Here is a 25,387-nt window from a genome sequence, read left to right as displayed (position 1 = left end):
AGAAGAAGAAGATGCCGTCTTCTCTCCACGCACCGGCTCACGGATGCGACCCCCACTGCATTGCAGCTTTTTTTTTTGATGATTTATTTATTGCGTGGCAGCCTGTCAGCTACAAAAAAAAAAAAATAAATAAAGTAGTGGTAGGTAGGCCAGCCGGTACGCGGCTAGGTAGCTAGCTGCGTGGGTAGGCTCCTAGATCTCTTCTTCTTCTTCTCCTGCAGCTGCGTTCATCCCACAAATGGAAGTATCCCAAAACTAAAAAGGGGAGCGTCGCCACCCCTTCCCCCGACTATCTTAAACCCGAACGAGAACATGTAGCATGCTGCTGCATTGCACCTTTTTCTTTTTCTTTTTTTTTTTTTTCCTCTCTTCTGGCTCGAGCTCGGCCCCGTCACTTCCCAACACTGAAGTGCTAATTTAGCTTTAGAGATGAGAGTGCACTTCCTTGCGCTGCATTTTTATATGGGAGGGACTGAACTCTGCAGGAAGGAGGAAAAAAAAAAGAAAAAAAAAATGCCCTGATGCCAAGCGTTCAGACATCTGCTGAGGCTGGCGAGAACCGCGTCCAGAAGGGATGAAGGGATGGAGAGGGAGGAGGAAAAGATAAGTGATTGGAAGTGAGTGGAAAAGGGACGAGGAGGGAAGGATGCAAGGGAGAGATAACGGGATAGGGAGATAAATGGATAAAAGGCTGGCGGAGGGAGGGAAAGGGAAAGCGAGGGATGACAGGATCAGGCCTGTAAGTGAGGAGGATGAGGGGATGAATAGGGGGATGATCTCTGGATTAAGTACACAGACTGAACGCGGCGATAAACACACAAACACATGCACACTGGGCTACACACAGATCATATTCATATCTGCCGCACCTTGGCTGGCAAACAGGGAGGGGGAGATAAAAAAAAAAAAAAGGCCTTTATCCATCAGACGCTCATCAGCAGGCGAACAAAGGCCCCGTTCCTCCCACTGCTTCTTCAGATAATTAATAACCTGGGTTCAGGTGTTACACTGTGACAATGCACGAGAGTTTTTGAAGGTTAAATCTAGGGATGTCCCGACCGATACATGCAGGCATTTTTTTTTTAAATTAATCGGGTCGGTATTATGTGGAAACACCTCATGGCTGCTCAGATCCTGAGACCCAAGCGTTTGTTTGAAATGCACCTTAATTGTTTTTACACAAGATTAAGATCTTTATGTATTTGGGAGAAGTAAAAATAAAAATAAGCATCATCTTTGAACAGGAAGACAAAAAATAATAATAAATATGTGGACAATGGGATAATTTCACTGTATTTTACAATTTAAAGCAGAATTGGAACAATGAAATCCCAACGTCCTCAAACGTGTACTTGTGAATTTGTCAAATTTTCATGTTATATATAAAACTAGATCCTGTATTGATCCTTCGTTACCAGTACACGGCAGACGAAAGTGTCTCCTTATGAGAACAACATGTCTAAATGAAGCAGAATAAGCTGCAACAAACCTAAAACATAATGTCCCCGTATGAGGACGCCGGGTCTCAGACGTTGTTTATTTACTGTGTTTTATTACTGTTGTATGTACTTTTGTTGATATCTGTGGATAGTTGATATGTAACATATCAGCTAATAGTGATCCCATTAATAAATCTAATAATAACTTAAATAAATGTACTTATTTTATGTAGCGTCCAGACTTGGCTAGCGTCAAAGCTAACAAAAATTAAACAAGAACAAGACACGTAACTAAACACGTCCGCTGTGTGGAAGAACTTTTACTTATAAAGTTCATCTTAGGTAGTCGAGTCCACTCGGGTCGAGTCTGAACCCGAAACAACAACAAACACGGAGCGTTTAGAAGAAGAGGAAAGTTTCCCGGAGACGGCGCCAAGCAGAAAATGATTCAAGAGACGGTTAGGGAGTTGATGGCGTTGGATGACCAGAACATTTCTGGAATAGAGAACACAAGGTACGAGCTCGCCTCTCTACACTACATTAACTCTGACAGAAATATTTACTGGACTCAATCCAGTCGACTCCAGGAGAAGACAAGGAAAGACTTTAGGAATCTACAGGGGAAGGAACTTTAGTTTATTTAAGATCGGATCAGGGGCTCGGTTTGGTCAGTTGAAAGTTAGAGCCTGAAATAACACTTCAAATGGTAAGAAAAAAGGTGTTTGTGTGTGAATGCGTTGTTAACCCTGATCATCCCTGTGACCTAAACAGCAGGAGGCCGACGTGTACGACCTCCATGGGTCAACAAGGCCATGGACCCCCCACCTACCCCCCTCTCCCACCCCCACCAGGAGTTTACCCCTAACTGAGCCTCCGCCTGGCGCCATTTAACACACTCATACCGACACAGGCAGTTCAAACACACATTAGTCATATTAATAATAATAATAACACACAGCAGGAGCATTACCAAGACGAATGCACAGCAGCAATGAACCAGTACCGCTAAGCTAAGCTAAGCTAAGCTAGGCTAACCCCATTTGCATGATAACCCGGCAGTGCGGGGTAGTCCTAACATGTGTGCTCAAGGGCAGAATGCATTAGCAGGGTACGACTCTTAAATCATTCATTAAACAAACGCAGACGTGTGCGCTGGCTCCGGATTTAACGAGATGACGAGAGGAGTCGAGACACGCCGCAGATCAGAAGTGCTCTGCGTCCAGGTGTTTGTCTTACAAGACGATGAACTCAGGCAGGGCTGGAATATCATTTCTGTGCCCTGCAGGCGAGCCATCTTAAAAAGCATCGCTTCCATTTCTGCTTCACCTCCACTTCTGGGCCTCTTCCTTCCTGCCTGCCTTTAATCTCGTGCATAATCTTTTTCTTGTCGTTGTTGTTGTTGTTGCCAACACCTAACCAGAAACAAACTGAAGTCATGCAAAACTCTTCCAGCTCACACACTCTCAGAGAGCTCCAAGAAAGGAGATACCAACTTCTGAGCAGGAGAGAAAGAAAGGGGGGTATGAGAATCTCCCTGGTTGTGATGTGGGGAGGGGACGACGGGGGCAGGAACATGCTCACAGACCAACACTCCCCTCCTGTGGCGCCGCCACAGAGCTACACAACCTCGACACAAGACTTACAGACGCACAATCTGAAGCCTTCCTTACGCATTAAAAGGAAAAAGGGAGGAGGAGAGGGGGGTGGGGGTTGCGAGTCGACCGCTCTGCTGCTCGGAGGAAGATAAGGAAATAAAGTCAGCTACCCTGCAACACATGCGGCGCTCATTACCGAGAGCAATATGCACGGAGAGACACTCGGGATGAGAAAAGAAAAACCGAGAGAGGCATCAAGAGAGAGAGTGAAAGGATTGGAGCGGCCGTGGGTAAGAAACGCTGCATGGAGAGCTTAGCTTGAAAGAGGCGATAGCACGAGGCTTTAAAAAGAAAAGCTCCGTCATGTATGAGCTCCAGTAAGATTTAGAAAAAGGGGGCAAATATAATGAAAGCTACACGGAAGACACTGACTGCTATTCCTAATTAGTCCACCAGGAGGTCACACTAGCGCGACACTGATCAGGGGCGTACGTTAGAGTGTTTCATGGGCGCCATGTTTGCTACATCTGACCAATATTCACCCATAGAGAAGTGGCAATAACAGAGAATAAAATTAGACGTTTGTACAGATTTTATACAGGAAAAATAAAGTCATAGCATCATTAACATGTAGCTTGATCTCAAAAACACCACTTTACAAATGAATGAAACTTAAAGTTAACCTAGCCTTGTGCTAGCATTATGCTAGCTAGTTATCTAGACTAAAGGCTTAGAAAAAATAGCAGCTAGCGTCATATATAATATAATTTATGTCCATGTATATAGACACATTTAACTGACACGTAACGTTGCCTCAGTTACTACTAAGTTACTATGACTAGCATGCTAATGCTATAATGATGGTAAATAACAGTAAAACTAGTTTAATTTTCCTTATTTCTTAATATTTATAAATATTCTGAGTATTTTTAAACTTTCCTCGTTGATGGATGAACACGGAGACTGAGGAGAAGGTAAACACAGCTCCATGACTGATGAGGTGATTGGGCTACAAAGCATTTTACAGACTCATTTAAGATATTTAAAGGAAGTAGGCGCTGGGATATTTAAGTGAGGACCTTTTACATATTAACAGATGCTGGCAATAACATTTACAGGCCCGTTAATGGTGAAAATAAGACATTTATTTCAACGTGGCACATCCACCCCATAGGGTTTACACTGAAGAACCTTCCCTCCGACGTAGCAAACATGGCGCCCATGTTTCGAGTGGGCCAGACTCTCTAATACACAACTCTGACACTGAGACCCAGAACTAAAAGAAAGAACTGCACTTATTTTTCTTCATAAAATGTTTTGTTCAAGGACACTTCGTTAAATGGAAACACTTCAATAATGTACTTGTATCTTGTTTGCACTAAAAATGAAAGGAAAAAACCTGGAGTTGTCGTTATTTATATAAGTTAATAGACTGTTAATGTCACTGGTCTGACCCACACCCCCCTTATTTTAAAAGGAGAAATGATTAAGGGTTTGTTTCCAGGGTTATGCAGCTTATCCTCAATGACATTCTTATTATTATTGTTATTAAAAGTCAACTATCTTTTCAGCACAACATCGTCTTACACACTCCGAGAACCTCGGAGGGAGTCAAGGATTTTGTATTTCAGAAAATGTTATTGCTACAGAGGATTGCATGCAGTCACTCATCTCTTACCTGACTGTGAGGTGGGTATCCATGGAAACCGGGGTTTAAAGGCTCATTGTTCTGCAAGAGACAACAGGAGGGACGAGAGCAGTGTGAGTGGTTGGGTTTTATTTTTTTTCTTTCTATAAAAGTGAGTGGACGCAGCTCAACAGTTCTGAAATGTGAAGGGTTCAAGATGAAATCAAAAATCTCAAAATTGATTTTAAAGTGAAGAAAGGAAGGTAAAAAGTTTTTTTTTTTATTTTTTTAGCAAGTTGTTCCAGTTTTTAAGAACAGTGGCTGAAGTGTATACAGAAACACCATTAATAAACAAAATAACAGCCCGTTCTGACCGGACTGGACCAACCAGACTGAGTTATAACCTGTTCAGTGGGGAAGCATTAGCTCCGAATAACCATGCAAACATTTTTTTAAAATCCACAAATCCAGAGAGATGTTTGAAAAGATGAACGAAGCTTAAATTAGTGTGCGCAGCGACGTTGAAACCTCCATCGTGGTCATGTACTCGAATCAATTTAAAAATAAAGACACAGAGCAAAGCTGTAGTCAGATCAGGCATAACATTATAACCACCTTCCTAATATTGTCTCCAAAAACAGTTGAGAACAGACATGGATCTTCCATATCGATACGGCGATATATATCACGATATTTTTTTCTTCTGATACGATATCGATTAATATCGATTTTAAAAGAAAAAGTCATGTTTTGTTTTGCACGACTTCTGCACCTCCACCACCACTTTTTCTGTATAAATGTTAAGTGCAATAAATTGGAAATGGATCATTTGGATTAATATTGTTTTTTGACTCAATTCATCCAATGAATTTTGTATTTTAAGCTGCATTTAAGATTTTAAGAATTCAAGGATTTTTATTTGTCATACGCAACCATGCAGAAGCATGAGATGGAATGAAATTATGTACTCAGGTCCTAATTATTACCTACATTAACTATAATATATAGATACTAAGTAACTATAGTATATAGATACTAAGTAAATATAATATGGACACAGTGCAGTATATGATACTAGTAAATAGTGTCTAACAAGATAAATAAGGTAGAAAAAGAAAAGAATCTAGAATATTGGAATATATCTCAATAATGTTTCGTATCGTGACTCAAGTATCGTGATACATAACTCCTAGTATCTGGTAACATAATGCTGGGTGTTGAGGGGAGGGGCCTCTATGGTGAATCATCCACACAGATACTTGATCAGTTTGGGATCTGGTGAATTTGGAGGCCAGGTCAACACCTTGTTTTATTGTTGTGTTGTTCCTAAAGCGTTTTTTTGTGCGTGTGACGGCTGCATCCATCAAGGAGTGTCACTGCTGTGGCGTGAGGACAGACGGGTGGTTTCCCAGCAGAACACTGAATTGTTATTAAAATGTTATTCACTTCTTCCTGTCCTTTTGGTCATAATGTTACGGCTGATCTGTGTCCATATCGGTAACGGGACAAATTTATTGAAGGAAAAGAGGCGGAGAAGAGGAGAGAGGGTGAGCCCCCATTCCTCACCGACCCCTCTCTGGAAGCAGTGTTGTGGTTAATTGCTCCATAATTGCTTTTAATTAGATTATTTCTGTCTCCCTCGCAAATTATTTTCTCCTCCTCTGTGTCACTTTTGCACCAGCGATAGGAGCCATTGTTTGCGGCAGAGGCTGAGGTGAGGAAAAAGCTAAGAGGAGGAGGAGGAGGAGGCAAAAGAAAGGGCAGAAGGGGAGGGGGGGAGGAGAAAGGAAAAAAAAAAGGGGGGGAGAGAGGGAAGACTGGGACAATGGGGGAAAGTTAACCAAACGATGATATTTTGACAGCAGCGAGAGAGATAACTCCGGCACAGTCTAGCCCGCTGGCGTGTCTCGTAGAGAAAACATGACCGCCTGGTGAGACTCATGCCTCCTCGTGGAGGAGGAGCTGAGGCATGAGGCAAGAAGGCAAAGAAGAGGGGGAGGGAAAAAAGATGGGGTGGGGTGGAGGGGATGTGAGAGGGGTGTAAAAGAAAGATGTGTGTGTCTGTGCATGGGTGTATACACATGGGTGTACACCGGGGAGGGGAGGTGGGGGTGAGTCTGTGGTCTTTAGGGCTGCTGATGTTTTCATTACGTTTCATCTGAATGCAGCTCGAGTGTGGGCTGGGTAATACTGCAGCGACGAGGAGGAGGAGGAGGAGGAGGAGGAACGAGCAGACCTGGCTTCTGAACAGTGTCAACAGAGTTAACCTCGCGGCCCTGACCTTAGAGCCGCCCGCTGAGGGAAATCACTTCCTGAGAGCGTTCATCGAGCCAATCAAGCAGATGAGCCGCATTATTGAGCACGACTGAGGACGAAGCGACTCACGCAACTCACGATTCCTCCGATACTGAGTTTATGATATAATTCAGAATGAACTCGCAGACAAACTACGACTGAAAAAGATTGCTTTAATTCACAGGTCTTCAACTGGGGAGTCTGTGACCCCTAGGGGTCCACGGAGGTACTGCAGGGGGGCAAAAAATCTTTGGTTGATCAGACTTTTTTTCTATATTTTTTTGTAATTTTGTAATTTTCTTTAAATACACATTAACATGAAGTCAACATATTTTAGTAAAGTGATGTGGGAATAGCTTAACATTGAATGCACTAGTTTAATATAGAACACATATATTAATCTTTCATCAGTTTGGGGCTGAAGACCCCTGTGATACCGGGTTAACGACACGATTTTCACACAATTCAGAATGAGCTCACAAACAACTTTTGACTGAAAAAGATTCTGTTAATTATTTCTCAGACGAAAAACACATTTCTGAGTTAGGATCCGACTTCAAAACACAAACTATGTAATGAATGCATATTTAAAAAAAACACATTTAGATATAAAAAAAACTACGACTTATATTTTCTCTTGAACTAATTAAAAAGAATCCCTTTTTATTTCTCTGAGGTAGGGTAAACTGTGCAATACGACGCATATTTCCTCGTCAGTGCGGCTGAAGTTGTATTTTATGTTGACAACGTAAAAATAATTAAAAAAAAAATGTATTTTAAAACAAATACACTGGAGATTATTGAGGAAATACGCAACTTAGTGGCCGTACGAGAAAACAAGACTTCAACCTGCTTGGGTCAGCTTCAGTTTACACCATCTACTCCAGCGTCAAACCCAAGGCAACTGGACTTGATTGAGGTCTCTTGAAGATGTTTCAATTCTAAATTACTTTTATTCACATGGGTGTTGTGTCGGCTCCATTAAATGAAAACCGAAGATTCCCCACCAGTCAAAGAAGTTTCATATTAGACCTAACATGAGAAAAACTGAACACAGCGACACACAATAATCACACTTGTGACTAGCGCTTTAGCGGCGTAGTTGCACAACGATGCCGACAATGCACCAGTGTAAGTGCGTATGAAGGCGTGTGCATCTGAATCTGAACACAATGAAGTGTAAACCAAGTTTAAAGGCCAGATTTATGGTTCTACATCAGGTCTATGTTACAATACGCCATCGACCCAGAAATTGACTCGGGATTTTATCAACTCCGCTTCAAAGGGGAACAAGAACACTGCTTCAACCCACTAATTTACATAATGACGTTGATGTACTTGTTTGTAACTGGACGGCCTGTCAGACTGTGTCACTGTAGAAGCTCCAGGGCTGCGAGCAGCTCAAAAACAGAGCAAAGTTTTGATCTGCTCCCATAAGAAACCGATCTCTGAAGGGCAGAGATTTTTGTTTTTCAATCAAACAAATCACATGTGTTGTTACGCGATCTTTAATGGAAGCGCATAGGTGAATTAGCGCTACGTTATGTTTGGGAAATTACACCAGGGAAGGCGGGTCGACCCAGATCTGAAAATCCTGTGTCAACCCGTTTCTTTTTTCGATGTGAAAGGCGTATGTGATTGGTCCGAAAGGCATTTCCTCGTTGACGCTCTCGGCGGCTAAAGGAGCAGCTCCTGCTTCACCGCAACTAACTAACTGCGTTAACAGCAGCGCATTTCACACACACCGGGGAACAACGCTTCCACCAGTGCTACCCACCGCGTGGATCCTTTGCGTGAGTCTAAACCAAGATTAAGACCAAATGCAGATGTGGAGATGATGCATGGACGAATGAAGAAGGGGAAGAAGTGTCTAGACAGAGCAGGAAAAAAAAAACAAAAAAACAGACCAGGCGTAGAGAATGAGAAACCATTTTCTTTTGGTGCGTGAGCTGTAAACTCTTACGCTGGGTGTGTATGACCAGACTCGGGGCCCGTCCTCCCCCTCTCCCCCCCCCCCCAAACACTGTCTCAAACAGCCCTTTCTTTGTCTCCTCTCCCCACTTCCTGTTTCATCTGGAACCAATTTCCCCCCTCGTGCCTCGTCCCCAGGGGGAACGCTCTCCTTGGTGCGCCGTTTTTTTTATTTTTTATTATTATTTTGAGCACCACGCTTGTCGGTGCAGAGAGCCGCCGTTGCTCGACGTAGCTCGGATGGAAATGCGATGTAAGTGAGAAATCTCAAGTCTACAAAGCCCTGGGCAATGTCGACGGGAATGAGAAAACTCTTTCTACATTAAACAGAAAGAAATGTGTGTGTGCATTTCAAAGCGGATGGTTCCAGTGCACCAAAAAAACGGAGAATGCTTCTGCTGCACGGTGAGAGCGGTAGCAATTTAGCTGCAATGCTACAAAACACATAGAATTACAGGTGATTGATGGCGAGAAATGTTTTTTTTTTTTTATCACGTATTCAGACAAGAGTGAGGGTGTTGGCAATGTACGAGCAATAAAAATTGGGAGGAAAACAGCGAAATCTTAACCAAAATTACCCCTGACCATCAAATTGCAGAGCTGGTTCTACAGTGAGAAGAAAGGGGAGGAGGGGGAGGAGTTTGGGAAGAAAGGGAGGAGGGAGCGAAGGAGGGGGGAGTTTAGCAACATCTGGAATCAATCTGTCTGCGAGGGAGGGAGGGAGGGAGGGGGATAGATGGATGAAGAGAAATGGGGGAGGAAAGGAAAAAGGAAAGAGGGAGCTAGATGAAAATAAGAGGAGGAGGAGGAGGAAGAAGAAGAAGGAGGAATGTGGGCAATAAGAAAGTCCGAATCCAAGAAAGGGGAGAAGAGAAATACAAAGCAGTAAAAGATTTTCAAAATGGAGACAATGAGTCATGAGCGAGGAATGCCATGTGATTTATATTTTCTTAAGGGGTGGGGGGAAGGGACCGGGGGTCTGAACTTGATACCTAGTTTTTTTTTTTTTTTTGGAAAAGAAGTCGACTCCATTTTCCATCTGGTGTCTTGAAAAGTAAACAAAACGGGGCCCAGCATTTACGTCTAGAGAGAAGAAAAAAAAAAAAGAAAGAAAGTACATCTACATGTAAATAAATAAATAATAAAGGAAGAATGGAGGTGGCAGACAGCGGCGTTGAGTCTGTGTGGGTCGTTAAAGAGGGTGGGGCTCTGTTTTAAAAGTTTCCATTAAGTTAATTCCATATAGTTTGCGAGCGAGGAGGCTTTGAAGGCGCCGGCCGGGCCACAGCGACGTGCTTTATACTACCCTGGCAAAAAGCACAGAAAACCAGTCACACAAACATATTCTCCAACTCCACGTAGGGCAAAAACTACAGGGCGTCACTCCCTTGTTTATTTTTGCCCCTCTCCGGCTCGCTATTTAAGGGAGGAGGAGAAGAAGAAGAAGTTGGGGAGCAAATGGGCAGGAAGAAAAAAACGAGCAGCAGCAGCAGCGGCGGCGGTGGTGACGGCGAAAGAAGGCAGAATGACATGAGGTCAACAGATGGTGAGAGGGGAGGGAGGAGGGGGGAGGGAGGGGAGGAAGGGAGGCGAAAGGGGGGGAGGGGTAATTAAGAGGGCTGCTGCGGGCATCCAGTGCTCCCTTCACAAAACAGCCCGAGGAGGTGGACTCGGCCTTATATCACCAAATGTAAGGAAAGGGGGGGAAAAAAAAAAACAAAAACGATCCCACCTGCCGCCGTCAACAAATCATTAAATCCTGAAACTTCCTGACGAGTCACTGAGGCTTTGAAGAAGTCGGGATCAAAGAACTACAGACAACAAAGGCCAACGACACTGGTGTTTAGAGGTGTCCTGATCAAGACTTTTAGCCCCACGATTTAATATTAAATATCAGTCAATAGAAAGATTCCTTAAGTCTCATCTTGTCGTCCTTGTGGGGCTGATACCAGTACCGATACCAGTACCCTTAAAACGATACCAATTAGATACTTAATTCGATTCTTTTTACTTCATTCCAGCTGTGGTTATTGGCAAGGACTTAACGATACGATACGTATCACGATACTCGAGTCACGATACGATACATCGATACGATATTATGACGTTGCGATCAGGGATGTGACGATTATAGTTTTCCTTAGTACGATAATTGTCAGAGAATTTATCACGATAATCACGATTATTATGCATTGATTGATTTCACAACTCTATTCATATGTAAAATCACATGAACAGTCCTTGAAGGTCTTAAAGTTTCCTTTATTTCTATCTTTTGATGCCAAAATATAATTATATTACTAATTATATGACCCAGTATTTGTATTTGTGTATTTAAGTATCATTAAAACCCAGGAGAATTGTTTAAATTATTTAAGCCATCAATTGTCATCCATACCAGGTGTTTATTTTTTATTGTTTTAATCAGTTATCTAATTTTATGTGGCCACATATAAAACTTATTATTTTGGTTAATTTATTTTATGTTTAAATTACAATTACAAACAAATTAGTACACAATTAATTGCAAATGACACGCTAACATTTAATTTCCTACTAAATCAATGGAACGTTAGAAAAACATTGACGTATTTTAATGTTACTGTGTATTTACCTTTATTTTGGCGTACAAAGTCGGGTGGTTGTCCCGCAGGCGGGGAAACATATTAGATGTGTTTCCTTTTGACTGAAACTTTTTATAACATAATTTACATGCTGGCAAACCGTCCTCAAAAAATACCCTGGTTCGTTTTTCCTGTATCCAAAATATTTCCAGACGGCTGATTTGACACGGTTGGTCGGGGAGAAAAATTCTTCTGCCAACTTGCAGGGACCGCAACAAAGCAACACACGGGAGCGCGGCAACACGTGGGTGTTGCGTAACTTTGTTTTCGTTCCGTTTGAGTTGCCCTTAAGTATGGTTATTTTCTGACGGTATTCAGGAAACCTTGCGATCAATTAATCGTAGCACTAAATACCACAATTAATTGTGAAATCGAGTAATCGTAACATCCCTAATTGCGATATTCCACATAGTTCACCGAGAAATTCTAAATGCAGCTTAAAATGCACGTTGTATATATGTAAATCAGGTCTCAGTGATAATTCATTGGACAAATTGAGTCACAAAAACAATATTAATCCAGATGATCCATTTCCAATTTATTGCACTTGTATCGGGAGAAAAAATATCGCGATATTTTGCCATAACAATATTTTTTCCCACCCCTACTTTATTCAGTGTTAATAATGTGAATAGAAAGCTATCGGTTGGTTAAATGTCACCACTCCTCCCTTATTCAAAATATTTAACACAAAAACAAATTTGAAAGTGTTCAAATTACCAAAATCTTTATTGAATAACTGTACAAAGTACAGTATTACTTGGGCTGTGCAATTTTCAAAATCACAACCATGAACCACTATTCTCTAACATGGAGAATCCAGCCACTGGCCAGTCACCTTATAGTTGATAATTAGGTAAAAGTTAGCGAGCAAGTTAGCTAGTTTATGCATTTAGTAGTAGGAAAGTACCAGCAGGTGTGTAGTACAGCCTCACTTTTCAGAGTTTTGGTTGCATTTCAGAACACTGAAGCATGACGCAGCAAGAAAAAGCCACTTTACCGCCAAACAAACCACTGTTGTTGCGGTGGTGGACCAATAACACGCCACTATTATTGTTGTCGCTTGGGTGCAGCCTTTTCTTGAGTGAACTTGTTGGTAGTGGTACTGATTAACAATCAACTACTATCACCAAACAACCACATGGCACAATTTACAAATTTCTGTCTGACTGAGTTAATTTTCCAGAGGAAAGTTCATCCACGCCGCAGACGTGTTTAGTCACGTTATTGGTTCTTCTTCTACTTCTTTGATTTTTGGCAGCTTTGACATTTGCCAACAGCCACTAAACCAGAGAAGACGTTTCAACGTTGAATAGACGTGGTTTTGGTTTACGACAGAGACAAAATGAAATACTACTCAAGATCGGTCTTGGTTGAAACCCAGATACCAATCTTATCATTTTCAAAAATGCCTGGAAAAACTCCCAATACCAATTGGGAAATACCTACTAGTGTCTGCGCCAAAGAGCTGCATTTGAACACACTGCAAAGACTGCAACCAACAGCTAGCTGGGACATGTGTTCTGAAAGGAAATAAATCTCCACACCAGCAGGTGGTAGCTCCGCTGCCATAGTGAACGCTACAGAACTTCTTTTAGTCTATATTCCTATTATTCTATCCAGCTGTATAACAGCTCATCTTTTTGTGACAATTAAGCCACTATGATCAATTCATTTCCCTTGTGGATCATTAGAGTCTGTCTAAGAAACCAAAGGAGCTACTATTAGCCCTGAGGCAAGGAAGCTAGGAACAAACTTTCCTCCTGAATCACGCTGATCAGTTTGGCCATTTTGTGAACTCCTCGTGGATCAGAGGATCTCTGTTAACGCCTCATCCAGCTAATGATTCAGCATGCTGATATGGTCAAGCAACGGGGGTCTGGCTAGTGCCAACGGTGCGGGCATCGCTGCCAAAGCTAGGGTAACAGGCGTTCACCAACTGTCCTGCAAGCGGTCGACACCTGGCTTGGTGCGTCGCGGCCAAATGAAAAAGAAAAAACAAACAAACAAAACAAACCAAGACAGCTCAGATTAACCTCCAACCGTCTTCTCTCACATTTAGTAAACCACAACCACATCCGAGATAAAGAAGCCTCCCAGATTGTGCAAGGATTTCAGTCTCAACGCTATCAGCAAAACTAGCAACTCTATGAAGTCACGACTGAGGTGGTAGAGCCGGAGATGAATGATGCATACACCTGCAGAAGGAGAATGAATTAACAAACAGACCACAGGGAAGAGGGCTGATGTGATTGATGTGCGCTGCTCTGAAAGGTGCATCGGAGCCAAATGATGAAGCAGAAAATGATGAATGCACTGGAGGCAGCTGAGAACGTAAGGACGGACAGCGAGCGCCAAGGAGAACGCGAAGAAAGACGTGATGGATTGAATGTTTCCTTTAGAGATCTCATTTCAAACCAAAAAGGTGCATGTTAAGAGTCTAAAGTGTAAACAGCCTTAGACAAAAAAAAAAAATGGACAAAACTAATGTTTCCAACGTGACAATAAGAAAACATGCGGTTCTATGGTTTTTACTGGGTGGAATGATGGATGATCGTTTTCTCTCTGCAGACTGTGTAGACTGCTAATGATAACAGATGACCTGGAGTTATAAAAATGATGCAGTTCTCCTTACAAATCTGTGCACTGGCTCCTACAGCAGCAGCAGCAGAAGAGAATGAACTATGCTCCATTGTTTTCTAACTGTTAATGATGCCAGTGAATTGTCGGGCAAATTTGGTCCAAATTGACGAGTTTACTCCCCGTTGTGTTTCTCACAGTGTAAATAAAAAAAAAAACAATGTGAAAATACGAGAGAGTATTAAAAACACATTACTGCACAATGCGTCCCGTCTAATGTTGTTGCTGCAACACCGCAAGCGCCAAGTGGCCAAAGCCTGTGTTGGCTCAGCCTCTGAGCCGAATGCATTTACAGCGCGAAGCAACACACGTCCTCCATTTTCTAAAACGTGTACAAATCCCATCCAAGCCACTGCTTCTTTGTTCGTGTTCTCGTTCTGCTCTTATCCAAGTAAATATGCGGCATATATAGATAAAAAACATTACAATTGCAGGGAGTTAAAGGTGAGCACCAAGTAAAATCTTTAGTACTATATCCATTATATTTTAAGCAGCCCTTCCAAAAGAAAAGGACTTTTTTTTTTTTTAACTGGAAGCAGCAAAGGCACCACAGCGGTAGCAGAGCTGCATTCAATATTACCATTTTGATAAGGCACCAAAAGGTAAACACCGGTTATAATTACGAGAGGCCAAAGTATATTTGGCAACCAATTCTTCCTGTCTGTCAGAGAGAACGACGTCACAGCAGATTAAATAGTGGAGGATTTTCTGCAGACAAATGACAAAGAGCTGGTGGATGGTTTGCAAACGACTGGTCACCAGATGGGTTTTAACGGTTAGCATGTTGCACACAGCCGCTAGCCAGAACCGAACGGTTGTTTGTGCAAGAGGACAACGTTAAGAGAAGAATACTACACAAAAACCTTTTCAAAGACGATGGGAAAGCCCAACCGGTGTGATTAGTTATTATTATTATTATTATTTAAATCCTTTTTGAATATTTCCAGACCTCAGCAACTGCTGTTGTGGCATCTGAAGCAGCAAGAATGAGTTCCCTTTGGTAGCCTGGAGTGGGTCAAGGCCACACCACAAGCAATGACTCCAAAAATAAAACTCAAAGAAAAACAAAAAAACATTCGGGAACAGGATGGATTATAACTTAAATGTAGTACTATCTGGTACTTACAAGTATCAGAGATAAATCATCAGTAATCTACAATAAATACAGATCTTTCACCCAGTGGGAGTAAAGCCATCAGTCAATCATCAACTCATCAACTTTATTTGATTATTTTATAGCACTTTAAAGCTCCGTTTAACATCCTGATACGTGTCGTTCATTCATTTTTAATCCTGTAAATGTCTCTGATACGCTGCACAGGCTGTTGCTTCGTTGCTTTCTGTCAGACTGAATTAGCCTCCGTTTGTTGAGGCGAAGCCGTCGCCGATATCACGTTACGATGCTTAAAATACCGACGGCCGATCTTGAAAAGGAGGGTGACGTTTTCGTAATTTTCATGCACGTACGACACCGAGGCGGCTATTGTGGTGCATCGCAGACGACCCCGGCGTCGAGGGAAGCGCTGGATTGACGTTTTCTGTGCGACTGGGTGGAGATGGGAACACATGTGACAGTTTGGGGGCAGCCTTGGGGAGGAGGAGATGGAGGAGGAGGAGGAGGAGGAGGAGGCATGTCGGGTGAGGAGGGCGGGGCAGTAAATAGATGACCATAAGGAGAGAGTTCGCACACGAGTGCCAGGTTAAGAAGCTGAAACTACTGCGCGTTTCAAAAAGCGGTGGGAAAAGACGACGAGTGATCCGGTCCGTTCTGCTCGCGCTTTGTTTTTCCTTCACGCTTTGCCAATACCACTGTTGCACTTGCACTGATAAAAAACACATTGTAAAGTGAGGGGAACACACACACACACATATACACACACACAAAGGAAGAGGGAGGGAGAGAGGGAGGGGAGAATATGAGTTGAGCAACTCTTGTCTGGGGAATTCTTCGCTTATCGCTGCCAGTTCAAAAGTCACTGTGGCTCGGCTGTGGCTCAAAGTTTAACAGCAATCATTAAACAGCAGCAGAGGAGGCTAATGCGAGAGACCAGGTAGGATATGTGTTTATGGCACATATTAACACACGTCAGTAGGCCAACCCTTCCTGCGACGGGACGAAACGGAATCTGACTGGCTGCAGCTAATGCATGATTTTCAATTAGAAGTTCATCTATTCTCAGTGTTTTAGTGGGAAAAAAAAGTGATTAAAACAGTTTCAAAAAACAATATGTAAAAGAAAACGACTGTAAACAAGCGCCAAGGTGGAGCAGGAATTAGCATTTAGCATTTAACCCTGAAAACTGGCTGAAACGAGGCATCTGTGACTGATTTTATATCAGCGATATAGGTACGTTAGACATGGCGTTAATTATGATTTGGAAACAAAAAGACCTGACGAAGGAGAAATGGAACATGTGGAGATGGATTCCTCTACTTGTACGTAAACCACAATAGATGAGTTCAATGTTCATTTAGGTGCATTAAATCTTTTTGTTTAACAAAAAAGGACAAAAACAGCCTCAAGTGAGAGGATGTTTATTCCTAAAAATCCACATCAAATGTGCATAAATGTAAACTCGGAAAAAAACGAGCTTTAGATACAGATTAATTGACAAATAGTTTGTTCCATATGTCTCGGTATGGTATGCAGTGCTGCTGTGATGTAAACAAGAGGTGAAAGGGAGTGGGAGGGAGGACCAGGGTGAATTTTGTGCAATTCGGTGGAGGAGAAACCCAGATGCATCGGCAGAGTTTCCTTTTTAATGCCTGTCAGCTCAAAACCAGGGTGCACATTATCATCTGCAGCCGCTATGACAAGACTAAATTCCTCGTTTGGGCTCCCGGGTAGATGAAAGCGAAAAACTGCAGAAACAAGGCAGTGGGGAAGACTGCCAGCTCAGAAAAAAACAATGTCAGTGTATCCAACACCATTTAAAATATTTCAAACTGTTTATTTACACAGTATACGGTAGGCGTGGGGAAAAAATATCAATTCGGCAATGTATCGCGATACTTTTTCCTTCTGATACAATATCAATTTTAAAAGATGTTGACATGTTTTGGGTCGATGGTGAACGACTTCGCTGCAGCGTCATCTTACGTATTCACTGCATTTCACTGTCGTTTCCTGCAGTGGTGAGCGAGGCAGTTGGAGAAGTGGACAGACAAGTGGCAGAAGCGAGTACGGCGGCGAAAAATCAAAACGCTTTGGTTTCAAATGGAAGCAGGAACCAATGAAGTGGACAAAGAGTATGTAGTTATTAAATTATCACTGTCATCTGATGAACATATATACAACTTGTATTTTAAGCTCCACTTAAAATTTCTCAGTGAACTATGTAGAATATTGCAATATATCGCAACATCATAAATATCGCGATAATGTATCGTATCGTGACCTAAGTATCGTGAAGCCAATACCCACCCCTAGTACACGGCACATAGACATCGGTGCGTCTTTAAATTACCGTAATAACGTGGCTATTTGAATTGGCGATTAATACTAAACAAAATGCTTTTGAGACGTGGTATTATATGGATAAACGTACGTAAACAGTCGACTTTCATTCTAACTTTGCTAGCTAGCGCTTATAATGTTTAGCTAGTTCACGCTGTGTCTGGAGTCGTTTCGTCGGGTTTTGACCAACTCTCTTTAAATAATTGTAAATCTTCATGCTCTAAAGCACAAACATTATATTTTATAAAGTGGTGGTAACATTATGCTACACGAGTCGTCCGTGCCTTTTTCTCCTTCAGGTTAAATTCAGAACACAACACTGAATATGTTGACGAAATATTTCATCAGGCTGATCAATTCCTCTGATCACAGATTCCTATTTAGCTTTTTAAACAGAGGCTTAATTAAATAAGATTTTAAAGAGTTTAAATGCCTCAAATCAGTCAGTCTTTAAATTACTGTAATAACTGTATGGACAAATGTATGTAAGATTTAATAAAGTATCAGTCAATAAATCTAATTTATAGTAAACAGTTGAATTTCATTCTAACTTTGCTAGCTAGCACTTATAAAGTTTAGCTAGTTCACGCTACATATGGAGTCGTGTCTACGGGTTTTGACCAACTCTCGTTAAATAATTATAAATCTCCACGGTCTAAAACTGAATAGCATCAAAAACATAACGTATTTTTATTAGAGAAAAACACAAATAGCTTCTCATGTAACGTGAGTCGACCGCGCCGCTTTCTCTTAAAGAACAAGAACATTGAATACGTTTACGAAATATTTCCTCAGACTGGAATTACAACTTTCCATCTTAGCTATTTAAAGTAAATAAGATGTGATATAAGAGTTTAAATGCATCAACACAGGATTTTTTTGGACATTTGCAAAGTGTTGGAGACCAAACAGGGAGGGACAATTCTGCAGGAAATCATAAGCAGCAGAAGGAAAGTGGGATTTATCGACAACTCGTTACTGACTGAATACAAGAGAAAGACAAAGATGCCGACATCAGTTCCAGCTTTCTGGAACCTCCTCATATCAGCCGACGTTTGGATTTATTTCCCACCGCAGAGAAATGATCCGATCGATTGCCTGCACGGCTATTAGGAGCTAATATTTATCTTTTGAACGGATTATCAGAAGGTTTTACTCTAAATGTGATCGATTCGAGTCTGTTCAGTTTGGGGGTGAGGACATGAGGCATTTTTATTCTAGTTATTAGCACTGGGGTCCATACAGATAGGTGGGCGGGGGCAAACTGACCCGTTCATTCATACCAACCGCCCTGGCCTCCTCCCCTCTGCTTTGGCCCATTAAAGCGATCGGTCTGGTTAATGCCCTCTCCTGAAACGAGCTTTGATCTCGTTAGCTCGACACAAAGCCTCTTTACTGCCAACGATAGGATAAATCGGCTCTCAGAAACAGAGAGAGTGGAATAGGAGGGGGGGGGGGGGGGGGGGGCAGATGGAGTTAGAAACTGTACTCCTTCTGCATCCGAGTGGACCACAGCGTACCCTCGAGGGGGGGAAAACATCAATATGACCGACGGATAGAGAGTGTGGGGGGGGGTGAGGTGATGGCAAACACAAACATGAGAGGAAAACAGGAGACACATTAGAGAAGGAAGAGCTATTACATAGATGTGTCGGGAGATGGACTGAGAAATGGAGAGATGATCAAAGATGGCAGGGAGAGGAGATGGGACCCCAGAGAGGATGGGAGTGATGACGGCGGGGGGGCGGGTGGGGGGAGATGGGAGGGTTTGGGGGTGCTTCGTTGCCTTCACTGGCAGAACTGAAAGCCTGAAAACCAGAAGTCAATTAGCAAACTGGAAATACGCCTGAGGGAGGGAGGGAGGGAGGGGAGCAGGGGAGGGGGGGCGCAAATCAGAGGACAGCTAGAGGGGAGAGGGGAAGGAGAGAGGGAAGGAGGGAGGGAGGGAGGGGTGCTACGGGGGTCTGCAGTCTGTATGAGTTGGGGGAGGAGAGCGAGAGCGGGCGCAACAAAAGAAAAGGAGGCTGCACTCTCGCTTATTATTACAGTCGTCCTGGAAGGTCAGCGGGCCATTAGCCGCTAGCCTTTAGCATTCGCAGCTATCCACGAAAAAAAATAATAACAATAAACACCCCCCTTAAATGTCATTTGCTTTTTTTCCTTATAAATTTTTCCATCTTACAGCATCTTCGCTCAGAGATCTCGTCGTACATCACTCCACCCCCCCCCCCTCCCTCCATACTCCATCCTCTATCACGGTTCCCAGAAGGATGCGAGCTAATGGCCTCCTCAGCTCCATCCTACAGCTATCAATCCCATCCGAGCCTCCACAACCCCCCCCCACCACCACCACCACCCCGACTCCCCGACTCCGCATTCTCCCGCCTGTCGCGTCCATTTAAACCCCCCCCCCCTTTTCCCTTCCCATTATCAATGCACCGATCATTTTCTCCCCTCGTCCTCACGTCCCCATGCTCCAGTTCATTCCATTTGCACTGCACTACACCCCATCCCCATCCCCACCCCCACCCCGGTGCCCGCCAATCAATACAACTGATGGGCACGCCGCTCTGCTGCCTCGTTGTCACATCATCTCCGCCGGCGGCGAGCTGTGACCTTTTTTACCCCCCCCCCCCCTCCCACAGCATCCATCCTTTTCACGTCCAGGGACCGATTTGTCTTTGCAGCAGGTCGGGCCGCACTGCCACTTAAAAGTATTTTACCAGCTTCACCCCCCACCCCATCCTCATATCCTCCACCCACCCAACCCTGGCGGTGATTCAATTACCTGCAGATGACCTCGAGCTTTTCTGAAAAACAACAGACGTCAGCTAAAAAAAAAAAAAAAATGAAAAGAAACTTCGACCTCGTACTATCGGTATAAGCGGCTGCTTGGGGAAGCATGTGTAGGCGCGCGAGAGAGAGCGTGGGGTGGGTGGCGTCCGTGGGAATAAAACTACACCAGCTCTCGTTAACTGTAATATGCACAGATTAGTCCGGAGAGAGGGATACAAGGAGAAGGGGGTGGGGGGGTGGGGGGGCGACGATGCTGATGCTTTGCTGCCTCAGCAGTCGAGTCATGGAAGCAGGGAAGACCCATGTCGAGGATGGAGCCCCCACCTCACACCATTTGCTCCTTCAGCCTTGAGCACAAAAAAAAAAAAGCTCTGTTCTTTGTCTTTCCCCGTGGTGACCCCCTCCCCCAACCCCTTCTTGTCTGCCCCCCCCCTCCTCTCTCTCTTTAACACCTAGCTACAATCTAGATAGAGGAAGGAGGGGAGGATTATTAATTGCAGTGTGCATCAGGATTTGTGGTGACTCACTGGGTAATTTCACCCAAATAGAAAATGCACTTATGCCCTGCAGCGGCTTACTTTCCTCTCTTTCTTTCTTTCTTTCCTTTCTCTCTTTCTGGGAGACATGCATGCACGATGAAAGGCTCTGATCTTTGCTGTTTCTGCTGGTCTGTCACAGCCCTGGATGGAGCCTGGATCATGTTACCTTTGTCTGGCTTGTGTCATCATGCACCCGAGGATTTCAACCTCCATTCTTAAATTCCGTTCAAAATTCACGCAAATGAACGCGTGAGATTGTCATTCTCGTGTTTGATGCATTGATTTATTATTATAGGCGGTATTAAAACATTTTTTTTGATGGAGGAATCGTGCTGCACGCACATGTTTAAAAAAAAAAAAAAAAAAAAAAAAAAAAAAAAAGATGAGAGGAATGGCTGCTTTTTTTGTGTGTGTGTGTGTGTGTTTTTTTTACATACCTGTCCGATGTCTCCGACGACGACACCCCCGGTCCCGTCTATCCTCGGTCTTTTGCACTCCGCCCCGGACAAGTCGGCGAGGGCAGCCGCCGTCTGAGCGTCGGGCTCCGGGTCTCCGCGCTTCATCCCCCGGACAACAGCAGCCGGACCCCCGGCCGCAGCGGGTCCGGCGGCCGCCTCGACCACGTCCCTTTCCCGGTCCATGATCCCCCGACTAACGGGTAGCATTATGGATGCAACGTCGGTCGACATTAACATCGGACGGCAGACAGTCTCCAGTACAAAAAAAAAAAAAAAAGTCTTTTAATTTACCCTTTTTTTGTGTGTTGCTGTTGTTGTTTGTATCCACAGCTCCGCAATAGCTTCTTTCTTCGTTTTTTTTTTTAAATCAGATTTCCATAAATATAAGATATAAGAACTGCTTATTATCTAACTTAGCTTTTTAGCTATGCGAGGCAGAGCATTGTGATATCATCACACATTAAAAGGTACTTAAGTGCAGCCTTTTTTTTCCCCCCTCCCTAAAATAAAAAATAAAAATTAAAAAAAACAAAAAAAAACGCAGTGACCTATTTGAGAATAAAGATCAAACGACTCTCGCGACGAGCTAATTATCCAGCTAACCTCGGCTAGCCTGTAGCATTACATTCCGCTAGCTCCCTTTATAAATGTGGCCACACGCTTCGCTGCCAAGAATAGAAAATGTTGGAAATTAGCTGTAATACTACTCCTCCTCCTCCTTCTCCCTGTTTTTTTTATTCTCCAGCGGAGCCAGTCCCCGATAAATAAACGCGATAAATGCGTCTCTCCGCTCTCCCTCTCCCCTTTTTCTTCTTTCCTTGTCGCGTTGAAAGTCCTTCTCCGTCGGTTCCTAGCAGCAGCCTTAGTCCCCCCTCGGTGTTGGGTCCCGTCTTGGACCTGGGCTTTACGGAGGAGCGAGCTGCACGGTTTCCTCTGGTCTCGGTTTTGTGTGTGTGTGTGTGTGTGTGTGTGTGTGTGGAGCTCCGGTGGTGTGGAAAAAAAAAAAAAAAGAAAAAAGAAAAAGGAAAAGACGAGGGGCGGAGTGGTGCTGATCCGCGGTCAGATTTCCAAGCGGATACCGGGATGAGGATGACTGGAGAGTGAGGGGAAGTGGGCTGGTCTGAGGTCTGCGTTTCCTCCGTCTAACCTCTTTTTTTTCCCCCAAACACCTCACTGCTCCCTCCTCCTCCACCTCCTCCTCCTCCTCCTCCTCTACCCATTTTATTATTTATTTATTTATAGCTAACATAAAAATATCAGCACCACGTCATGTTTTATAAACCTTTACGTAAAAAATTTATAAAAATCAATATTGAAAACAAAATTTTTTTTAAAAAAAAAATGGTGGATACAAAAAGTAACTTTTACTTAGTTTAGCAAAACGAGGAAATAAAAATAATAAATTACAAAAATAAAAAATAGTTTTCGTAATTTTTTTACAGCCCCAATCACGCCACCACATATATCCTTTTTATTATTTATTTTTTTTGACTGATATAAAATTTTCATAAAAGTAATTTAAGTTTAATAAAACTAAGAAAATATAATATATTACAAAAAAAATATTTATACATAAAACGTTTATAAAATCACAAAAAAATAATAAAACTTGTTTTAAAATATTTTTTAAAAATATTTAGATACGAAAGTATTTTAAGTTTAATAAAATGAACAAATAAAAAAAGGACAATAGGTTTTCATTATTTTTTATTTATACACAAAATTGTTTATAAAATCAGCAAACAAAATAATAAAACATGTTTTAAAATACTTTAAAATGGGAATATACAAAAAGTATTTTAAGTCTAATAAAAACGATAAATAAATAAAAATACTAAAAGTTTTCATTATTTGTTATTTATGTTATTTGTTATTTATATGTAAAAAAAATCACCAAAAAACAAACAAAAAAAATAAGAAATACAATAATAAATTACGGAAAGTCTTCATTAATTTTATTTATATATACAATGTTTTTAAACATGTCTGAAAAATGTAACACAACAAAAAATAATAATAGTAATAAATTACAAAAAGTTTTGTCATTTTTTACTGCTTCAATCACACCACCACCTCCAATCACTAATCATTTTATTATGTATTTGTTTTTAACTAATATGAAATATGATTTTTTTCCTAGCCGTATTGTTGATTGAAAATGTTTGTAACCTAATAACAAATTAGATGAAAATATTAAGAAATACTAAAATCCTGATTTACGTGTTTGAACACAAAAATATAAATACAAAAACTTTTTCCATTTTTTCCATTTTTATTGTGTTATTTATAGAAAAAATACAAGTAAAGAAATATTAGTATTTATACTAATATAAATATTGATACCACATATAAATTACACATACATATACGTGTACATATAATTTACACAAAAATTATAAAACATTTCTGAAAATGTAAACAAAAGGTGCAAAATTTCTTTTATTAATATTTTATTTATACATATACTTGGTTTTTGTTTGTTTTTTTCTTCAAGGCACATGTGAACATATTTATGTTTTAAAGGGTTTTAATTTTTCCAATAAACTCACACTAAAGATCCGAGCTGGCCCCTGCAGTCTAGTGAGTTTCTTTGTTTTGTTTTTTTTTTGAGGGAGTGACAAACATAGTCAATTCTTTTAATGTTTTTGCGCCCCCTAGTGGGCGATGAACCAAAGCGCGTTGAAAGGGAAACATCTCGACTCTAGTTATTGTGATTAACGCTATAAGCATTCAAATATGGCTGCTGGGCCACAAAAGCACACAAAAACAGTTGAAACAGAAGAAGAAAGAACCTGTATTGATTCCTCCTGCCTCAGAAATGTGATGGTTGCTTTACTTTTGACCATCTGCCCGTGAGTAAATGTGACTGTGACCGGTTTCTGTGTGTGTTTGTGAGCAGCTGAGGTTGCTGTGTAGTTGTGTGTTTTTTTTTTTTCTTTTTCTGTGTCTCTGTAACTCGCTCTATCAACCACCCTCTTCCTCTGCTGCCTTCTGCACTGAACCTGCAATGATGGACGGCGGTGAGGTCACGTCCCTCCACACTGTTGCCTGTTTCACAGAAGAAGCCATTACTGTCTTAATAGTGCCGCACACAGCACCTCAGAACTGAAGTGGGTTGTTTTTTTTTAGGAATGGACTATAATCCCCCCCAAACCACCACTCAGATTGCTATAGAAATTAGTCGTTGTTATTGCTGCGCAAGGAGGTCACACCAGATACTAAAACACAAGGGTTTGTGTACTTTTGCACCTCACATATATGTACAAATGATTAACTTAGCGAATAAAAAAACAAAAAGTAACATATTTCTGTTTCATATGTTTGATGTGGTTTTTTCTGTCTACTTTCATGACTGTTTTGCATCAGTTTTATGCATAGAAATGATCCATCTATCTATCTAGACTCCGCAACTTTATTTATTTATTGACCATTTAAAAATTTAGTTTCTCGTACTGTTTTAATAGCTGGCGTTTTTAGCATAATTGAATCATTTTTTCTCTTGTTTGCTTTTTATTATTTTTTAGTCTGCTCTTAAGTCTATTTCTACTAATTAAGAGTCTTGATTTATTGACTGACTTTACTTTGCCGTTGTCGATTAAATCCAGCCTCTGGTGTCTCCACACCTATGGGAGCGTTTCCACAGTTCTCGCTAATGTCTTAACAAATCCTCTTGATTTAATGAATGTTGTTCTTGTTTGTAGTGCTTCACAGATCATTAAGTTGTGTGTCTGTCTGTGTGTCTATGTTAGGGAAGGGGTGGGGGGCGGGGGATATGTATTGATTGATTATTGTGTAAAGCCCTACATTTTGGAAAGTGCTATACAAATAAAGTCAGACTGAATGATTGACAGACTGATTGAGTGACTGGTTGTTTGATTGATTGATTGATTGATTGATTGAGAGGCATGGACTCCGTTAGTCTATGTTTGGGGAAGGGGTGGGGGAG

General features: G+C 41.9%; 1 protein-coding gene across 5 annotated transcripts in view; it reads right to left on the bottom strand.

The window, feature by feature from the left end:
• LOC124998465 (RNA binding protein fox-1 homolog 2-like) overlaps window positions 1-22,620 on the bottom strand; it is a 64,649-nt gene extending 42,029 nt beyond the window's left edge. For 4 of the 5 annotated variants that reach the window (XM_047572892.1, XM_047572894.1, XM_047572895.1 and 1 more), the window contains exons 1-2: window positions 21,421-21,722; window positions 4,713-4,763 (exon numbers count right to left, since the gene is read on the bottom strand). In XM_047572892.1, coding sequence (XP_047428848.1) covers window positions 4,713-4,763; window positions 21,421-21,678 — 309 coding nt within the window. In that variant the 5' untranslated portion in view covers window positions 21,679-21,722. The other variant, XM_047572896.1, reaches the window with a different exon arrangement.
• Between the last annotated feature and the right edge of the window lie 2,767 nt (window positions 22,621-25,387).

The sequence above is a fragment of the Mugil cephalus genome, chromosome 20, assembly GCF_022458985.1.
Source record: "Mugil cephalus isolate CIBA_MC_2020 chromosome 20, CIBA_Mcephalus_1.1, whole genome shotgun sequence".
NCBI lineage: Eukaryota > Metazoa > Chordata > Actinopteri > Mugiliformes > Mugilidae > Mugil > Mugil cephalus.
The sequence above is the reverse complement of the archived record's forward strand: the minus strand, read 5'-3'. Positions and strand labels throughout refer to the sequence as shown.